At 44.5% G+C, this 8,929-nt stretch overlaps 1 protein-coding gene across 1 annotated transcript in view; it reads left to right on the plus strand.

Annotated features, from left to right (window-relative positions):
• MRRF (mitochondrial ribosome recycling factor) overlaps positions 1-6,757 on the plus strand; it is a gene marked incomplete in the record, with an annotated part of 13,701 nt that extends 6,944 nt beyond the window's left edge. The window contains 2 exon segments of the mRNA XM_073600668.1: positions 2,450-2,609; positions 4,700-6,757. Coding sequence (XP_073456769.1) covers positions 2,450-2,609; positions 4,700-4,777 — 238 coding nt within the window.
• Positions 6,758-8,929: the final 2,172 nt, after the last annotated feature.

The following is an 8,929-nucleotide window of genomic DNA, read 5'->3' on the forward strand; positions in this document are numbered from 1 at the left end:
AAAGTGGTATCGGGACAACCCTAATATTTATGGCATTTTTATTATGAATTTTTTATTTTTATTTTTTTACTAGTAATGGCGGTGCACTATAAACCACAAAAAGACAGACAATTTTGAAAAGAAAAAACAATATTTTTTACTTTTTCCTATATTAAATAATATTCCCCCCCCCCCCCCCCCCCCAAAAAAAAAAAAAAAAAAGAAAAAAAAAAGTCATCATCAGTTTATGATAATATGTATTTGGGTTGTCCCGATACCACTTTTTTAGGACCGAGTACAAGTACTGATACTTTTTTTCAAGTACTCGCCGATACCGATTACCGATACTTTTTTTTTAATGTCACGTGACAGTGTTTTTTTTTTAACAGTGTTTTCTTTTTTTGGGGGGGGGGTGAACGGTGTGTGTGTGTGTTTTTTTTTTTATTTTTTACAATAATATTTTTTTTATTCTTTATATGTTTTTTTTTTGTTTGTTTTTTTTTTTAATCAGCCCTGTTGGGGGCTTTGGTGAGATATCCGGGGTCTTAACAGACCTCTGATATCTCCCCCTTGAGACAGAGAAAGAGACCGAGGATAGAGATTCCCCAGTCCCTTTCTCTGCAGCCTCAGCTGCACTGAGAATGAATGGAGAGAAGACAGCGGCTCCTCTCCATTCATAAACTGACACATCGTAATCACAGGAGATTACAATGTTTCAGTTATGTGAATGGACAGAGTCAGCTGACTCTATCCATACACACAGCGGAGAGAGACAGCAGAGCGGAGGGGGACAGAGAAGGAGAGGGGAACGGAGGGGACAGAGAAGGAGAGGGGAACGGAGGGGACAGCGGAGAGACACAGGGAAGGAGAGAGGAATGGAGGGGGACAGCGGAGAGACACAGGGAAGGAGAGAGGAATGGAGGGGGACAGCGGAGAGACACAGGGAAGGAGAGAGGAACGGAGGGGGACAGAGAAGGAGAGGGGAACGGAGGGGACAGCGGAGAGACACAGGGAAGGAGAGAGGAACAGAGGGGGACAGTGGAGAGACACGGGGAAGGAGAGAGGAACAGAGGGGGACAGCGGAGAAGACACAGGGAAGGAGAGAGGAACGGAGGGGGACAGCGGAGAGACACAGGGAAGGAGAGAGGAATGGAGGGGGACAGCGGAGAGACACAGGGAAGAGAGAGGAACGGAGGGGGACAGCGGAGAGACACAGCAGAACGGAGAGGGACAGCGGAGAGACACAGCAGAACGGAGGGGGACAGAGAAGGAGAGAGGAACGGAGGGGGGACAGCGGAGAGACACAGGGAAGGAGAGAGGAACGGAGGGGGACAGCGGAGAGACACAGCAGAACGGAGGGGACAGAGAAGGAGAGAGGAACGGAGGGGGACAGCGGAGAGACACAGGGAAGGAGAGAGGAACGGAGGGGGACAGCGGAGAGACACAGCAGAACGGAGGGGGACAGCGGAGAGACACAGCAGAACGGAGGGGGACAGCGGAGAGACACAGCAGAACGGAGGGGGACAGAGAAGGAGAGAGGAACGGAGGGGGACAGCGGAGAGACACAGGGAAGGAGAGAGGAACGGAGGGGGACAGCGGAGAGACACAGGGAAGGAGAGAGGAACGGAGGGGGACAGCGGAGAGACACAGCAGAACGGAGGGGGACAGCGGAGAGACACAGCAGAACGGAGGGGGACAGCGGAGAGACACAGCAGAACGGAGGGGGACAGCGGAGAGACACAGCAGAATGGAGGGGACAGCGGAGGGGGACAGAAAAGGAGAAAGGAATGGAGGGGACAGCGGAGGGGGCATGGAGGAGGATGCAGTGACAGTCAGCGGTGACCGATCACCGCTGTATGTCACTAAAGCTGCTGAAAGCCGCAGGGGGAGAATCTTGTAACTCCCCCACGCGCCGATCACAGCTGACTTCCAGGTATCGGGGGAAGCATCGGGAGCATTTGCCTGAGTACAAGTACTTGGGCAAATGCTCGGTATCGGTGCCGATACCGATACTAGTATCGGTATCGGGACAACCCTAATAAATATATCCCCTATTTTTTAGATGCTGTAACATTTGCGCAAACCAATCATTATGCGCTTATTGCAACTTTTTTTTTTACCAAAAATTTGTAGAAGAATACAAATTGGTTTAAACTGATGATGAATTTTATTTTTTTTCAATTTCTTTTTTTTTTTTTTTTTGGATATTTAATATAGGAAATATAGGAAAATTTTTTTCAAAATTGTTGGTCTTTTTTTTTTGTTTATAGCGGTGGTAAAAAAAGTTAGTAGAGCACGGGTAGACTGTGCAAAGTACAGAAGCCCCCACAGCAGCCAATCAGATTTTCAGTTTATTGTAGTCAGTTGACTGTCTGTGCGATAAAAGGGTTGTGCACTATCTTGGTAAATATGTATCTCTTTCTTTCTTTCTGTATCTCTCCGATAATCTTCTGCCTGATTTATTTGTCAGGGTAACGCGGGAGCACCGAGAGAATTTGGCAAAGCTCGCCAAACAGCTGACCAACAAATCGAAGGATTCTCTGCGGAAGATCCGCACCGGGGCTGTTCAGGAGGTAAAGAGGTCCAAGGACACGGTATCCGAGGACACCATTAGACTGCTAGAGAAACAGGTAAGGCGGCGGATTAGGCCGAGCTTTCGGTTCTGCTTGGCTGCCTATCAATGGCAGTTGGTGATGTTTTTGACCCCTCCCACTTCCCTCAGAAACCCCACCCCACTCCATTCCAACCTTCCTTTTTTGCTCCTTTCCTTCTTAGCGATGCTCACGCTGTATCTCCAGCCTGCCAGGCTTGCCAGTGCCACTGCGCCAGCCAGCCCAGCAGCAGATGATGTGAGTCAGTGTCCCCCCCGATTGATGAGCATCTATTTTTTTTTTTTTCTAATCTACCTAGCAACAGCAGCAGAAAAAAGGAAAAACTGACTGGAAAAAAATAATTACATTGTTTTATTTTTATTTGTTTATTTTTTTCCTGCAACAAAACTGGTGCAGGAAAGGACAGTTCAGAGTCTAGGATTACACCCTACTGGCGGGAGGGGAGGGGATTGACAGTTGCATTATTGATTCTCATGCCGGCGTTTTTTTGCCGTTCCACGAGCGCGCGCAATTTTTAAAAAGTGACATGTTAGGCTTTCTATTTACTCGGCGTAACATCCTTCTTTCACATTATCCTAAACAAAAATTGGCGTAACCTCATAGGCGTGCGCACAGGGTGTGCCTGGGCACACCCTTAATCGCTTTGTGCGCTGTGGATGCCCCCCTGTTTAGACCCGTGAAATTTTACCAAAGCTGGGGCTCCAAAAAAAAAAAAAAATTGGAAAAAAAAAATAATTAAAAAAATTAAATTGTTGAAAAATAATAATAAAAATTTTTTTTTTAAATAATTAGAAAAATAACATTTTGAAAAAAATAATAAATAAAATAAAAAACTACTGACACTTACCTCTGCCCTACTGACATTATCCGCGGCTCTACTGACACCGGCATAATATATACACAGGTATATGTGTTGAGGTGCACACCCTAATGCAATAGGCTGCGCACACACCTATGGCGTAACTATTGTTTTTTATTTTATTTTATTTTTTTCATAAAAGTGTATTTTTTTCCCAAAACAATGCGTTTTAAAAGACCACTGCGCAAATACTGCGTGACATAAAATATTGCAATGAAATAAAAAAATGTAAAAAATTAAATTGTTAAAAATAATAATAAAAAAAGTTAAAAAATAATTAGAAAAATACAATTTAAAAAAAATAATAAAATAAAAAAACTACCGACACTTAACTCTGCCCTACTGACATTGTCCACGGCTCTAGTGACACCGGCAGTGTGTGTGTGTATATATATATGTATATATATATATTTTATATATATATACACACACACATATATACACACACACGTATATGTGTTGGGGTGCACACCCTAATGCAATAGGCTGCGCACGCACCTATGGCGTAACTATTGTCGTTTTTTTTTTTTTTTTGTTTGTTTTTTTTCTATTTATTTTTTTTATTCATAAAAGTGTATTTTTTTTTCCCAAAACAATTATGTTTTGAAAGACTGCTGCGCAAATACTGCGTGACATAAAATATTGCAACGATCGCCATTTTATTCTCTAGGCTTCTCCCTGCTAAAAAAAATAAATTAATAATAATTAAAAAAATTAAATTGTTAATAATAAAGGGAAAAAAAATGTTAAAAAATTAGAAAAATAAACTTTTAAAAAATAATAAAATAAAATTAAAAAACTGACACCGGCAGTTTATATATGTATATATACACACACACATATATATGTGTTGGGGTGCACACCCTAATGCAATAGGCTGCACACACCTATTGTCATGGTTTTTTTTTTTGTTTTTTTTTTTATTTATTTTTAATTCATAAAAGTGTATTTTTTTCCAAAAACAATTGCGTTTTTAAAGACCGCTGCACAAATACCGCGTGACATAAAATATTGCAACGTCGCCATTTTATTCTCTAGGGGTCTCTCTGCTAAAAAAAAAAAAAAAAATAATAATAATGTTTGGGGGATTTTGTAGCAAAAAAATACTGATAATATTTTTTTTTTTTTTTTAACAAAGTGCCATAAAAGGCCTGGTCAGCAAGTATTTAATGGGCTCATCACTGCTGGTAGTAGGAGCAAGCCTGGCTTCTGTTGGTATCGCATACCTAACCCGGCTTGTTATTTGTAGATCCAGCAGATGACAGAAGACACGGTCGCGGAAATGGACAAGCAGTTGGCATCAAAGACTAAGGAACTCTTGGAATAAAGAGGACGGGGTGCCTGTGAAGTGGTCCAGCGGCTGGCGGGATACAGAGAAGAGACTGGGGCTGGACTGGCAGCCATGCAGATGTAGACCACATGGAAGAAGATTCCCTTCACTGCATTGTAGAAGATAGGTGACCCGAGCCAATTTATCAAGTAAAATTCATGAGCTTGATTGTTCTGACACCGAGACCACATTGGGCTGCATGTCAGTTGGCTTTGGATATCTTTTAAATGTTTTTATGGGCCTCATTTCCTGCCTATTTTCCCTTTTTAGTAAATCCACCCCATCGTCACCTGACCCAGGCCAGGGCAAAGGAAACCATACCTCCGCAAAGATGAAAAGAAAGGACGCCGCTCTCCCGACCAGGCCGGGCAAGGTAGAGTTATAATAAGTAGCTCCAGCCTACATTTCTCTGGCAGACTACACCCCCCCGACATGTTTTGCCCTGCCCACCAGGAGGACGAAACACGTTGGTGGAGAAATGTAGGCTGAGGCCGCTTCTTCTACCTTGCACGGGGCTGGTTGGGAGAGCGGCGTCCTTTCTATTCTTGGGGTTGATTTACTAAAGGCAAATAGACTGTGCACTTTGAAAAGTGCAGCTGCTCCAGAGTTTAGTAAATGAGCGGAAGCTCTGCTGACTTCCATCATCCAATCATGTGCAAGCAAAAATGCTGTTGTCGTTTTTTTTTATTTTTTCCTTGCATGTGATTGGGTACTATTTGCAAAGTGAAGCTTTTCCTCATTTAATAAGCTCTGGAGTAACTGCACTTGCAGAGTGCACAGTCTTTTTGCCTTTAGTAAATCAACCCCATTGGGGTTACCTTCCCCCCGCCTGGGCCAAGTGACTATCTCTGCAAAGATGAATAGAAAGGACGCCGCTCTCCCAACGTGGCATGGTTAATAAGCGACCTCAGCCTACATTTCTCTGCCAGACCACAACCCCTGACACATTTTCCCTCTGCCCACTGGAGGACGAAACATGTCGGGAGTGTGGTCTGGTGGAGAAATGTAGGCTGAACCTGCCTCTTACTTTGCACGGGTTGGTTGGGAGAGTAGCGGTCCTATCTATTTATGGGGGTTGATTTACTAAAGGCAAATAGACTTGGCAAAGGGCAGCTTCTCCAGAGCTTGGAAGTCAACAGAGCTTCTGCTCATTTACTATCATCAAATCATGTGCAAGCAAAGATGCTGTTTTTTTTTTTTTTTTTTTTTTTCCCTTGCATTTGATTGGGTACTATTTGTGAAGCTTCTCCTCATTTGTGCACTCTGCAGTTGTTCCAGAGCTTAGTAGTCTAATTGCCTTTAGTAAATCAATCTCATCGTCACCTGTCCCAGACAGGGCAAGGTAACCATATCCCTGCAAAGATAAATAGAAAGGACACCGCTCTCCCAACCAGCCTGTGCTAGGTAGAGTAAAGAAGCAGCCTCAGCCTACATTTCTCTGCTAGACCCCCCCCCCTCCCCCTGACATATTTTGCTCTGCCCACCGAGGGGGGACGAAACACGTTGGGTGTGGCCTGGCGAAGAAATGTAGGCTGAGGCCGCTTCTTACTTCTACCTTGCCATGGACTGGTTGGGAGAGCGGCGTCCTTTCTATTCATGTGTGTTACTTCCTGGCACACCGCCACCCTCTTCTCTGTGGATCCAGGGAGGAGGCTCCTCCGAGCCTCCCCCGAGCGGCGCTCCAAGTTCATCACCTATACCATGACAAAGGCCACCCTTCTCCCCCATCCCTCTTATATTTACTACCCCTTCCTCTTGTCATAGCTGGCAACACTGCCCGGGGCTCCCAGATGTTGATGAGCATAAGATCTGCTCCCCCCCCCCCCAGCGATGGTTCAATGGCAGGAGACTTTCCTCTTGCAATAATGCTGACTCGGTCGAATTCGTATAAAAAGTAAGACAATGTATATATATTCTGGAAACAATTTGTTTATAAATGACTCGAATAATTTCAATAAAGATCATATTTTTTGTTAACCTGTCGTGTGCACCCTCCGTGTCACTTCTGTACTGCTTTACTTATCCCCTTCCCACCTAAAGGTAAAACAAATCTTAAATTGATTGTAAAGGTTCGTTTTTCTTTTTTTTTTAAATAACAATCATGTTATACTTACCTGCTCTGTGCAACGGTTTTGCACAGAGCGGCCCCCGATCCTCCTTTTCTGGGGTCGGCTGGCGGCGCTCCTGGCTCCTCCTCCTCATTGGGTGCCCCCCACGGAGAGACGCTTTTCCTTGGGGGGCACCCTCCCGAGTCCTGCTGCTGTGTCCATTGACACAGACAGCAGGACTCGGCCCCGGCTCCTGTGTGCGGTGCCATCAATCTATCCAGTGGAACAGCTGGGCTCGTTCTCCTCGCTGGAAAGATTGGGGTCAGGTAAGAAAAAGGGAGGGGGGGGCGCATGCATTAAGGTAAAAAACCCTGAGGGTTTGCAACTCCTTTTAATGCCCGAGCACAATTTTGCAACTTTGACATGTGTTCGTAAAACTGTACAAATCATCACAACCACTTCCAGGTGGATTATACCGAGTTTTTTTACATGACAAATTGGGCTTTCATTTTGGTGGTAAATGGGTAATGATATCTCCTGATTTTTATTTTATCAAAGGAAAACTGTGCCAAAATTAAAAAAACATATATACAATATCTCACAAAAGTGAGTACACTGTAGCTGCTGACTTTTAATAAAAGGACTCTTACCTGTCCTCACCCGGGCCGCTTCTTCGCCAGTTTTCGGGTCCCCAGTGCCGCCATATTTTGTGTTGGAAGTTGGCTGTGACTCCTTGTAGCTTTAATGCCGGCTTCCTACTCTGCATGCTCGAGATACGCTGTACTTTGTATTTGGTCCCTTAGCCGCCTGGGACAAGTCCCATAGGGAGGGGGGTCAAATTTTGGCTTGAATTGCCTAGGCCAGGGCTATCAAACAATTTCATTGGAGGCTGCATCAGCAGTCTGGTTGCCCTCAAAGGGCCAGTTGTACCCGGTTTCCCCAAAAATAAGACCTAGCGTGATTGTCGGTGATGGCTGCAATATAAGCCCTACCCTACCCTGAAAATAAGAAATACAAGGACTTTAACTAGGGCTTATTTGGGGGGTAGGGCTTATATTGCAGCCATCACCGACAATCACTCTAGGTCTTATTTTCGGGGAAACAGGGTATCTGTAAGACTATGCATCTACTTTTATTATTCAAGTGTGCGCCGCATACAGGGCGCAGAGTTCAGGGCTCTGCTCTCCATATTCTTCCGGGTTCGAAACGAATTCTGTGGCGCCCGAATTCACACTGGAAGATGAGGCGGTAACAGGGGGGAATGCCGGAAGGGTATTGTTGAATATTGAAAGGGGAACTCAGGTTCCTCTGACCCACCGACAGAATTTGGAGGCCTTCAAGACCACGTTGAGGGGTACTTATGTCCATTACTGGTATTTTACGTAAAAAAAAAAAAAAAGCAACATACAGTGGAATTGGAGACAGCCATGACCTCTGCAGAAACCAATTATGCCAATGGCCCTAGCACACACGATACTTGGTTACAGTGCCGCAGAGGATATGAAGCTCTGCCTCTTAGACCATACACAATAAACGCGTGCCGCGCTCTACCCAAAATGAGCATGGTAATAGAGGCGGGACACCTTTTCACTTACTTGACTAGACCAGAAAACTCCCCAATCTCTCTTCCTCGTATCATGGACTACACAGGCCCAGATTAGTGACACCTCCAGGGATGTTATGGAAACTTTCCTAGACTTGTATTCATCTAAAAGTAGATTAGAGACTCTCAACTCACCGATATCTCTCTTTCTCCCCTACCTGTCGGCTGAGGGGGGGTGTGAGGAACTGGAGGCGCCTCTCTGTTGAGGAAATTGCTGTAGGAAGGAGGAAATTTCGCAACCAACAACATGGAATAGGAACTTCTTTAAGTCATATCAAGGCGTGTTTAACACTAGTCTCACTGAAGAGAGTATAAAAAAAATCGTGCAACGCCTTATATTCTTCATCTTTTTGGGAGCCACACTTTCCTTAGCCAAATCTTGGAAAAAGCCAACGGTTTCTGTTTTGGCTGCCAAAAGGAAAAAAAAAAATAAAATTACTTGGATCATGGCTCAAGAGAACACAGCAGGCATACTCTTGGATCGCACTGAGAAATTTA

This window comes from Aquarana catesbeiana, linkage group LG09 (genome assembly GCF_042186555.1).
Source record: "Aquarana catesbeiana isolate 2022-GZ linkage group LG09, ASM4218655v1, whole genome shotgun sequence".
NCBI lineage: Eukaryota > Metazoa > Chordata > Amphibia > Anura > Ranidae > Aquarana > Aquarana catesbeiana.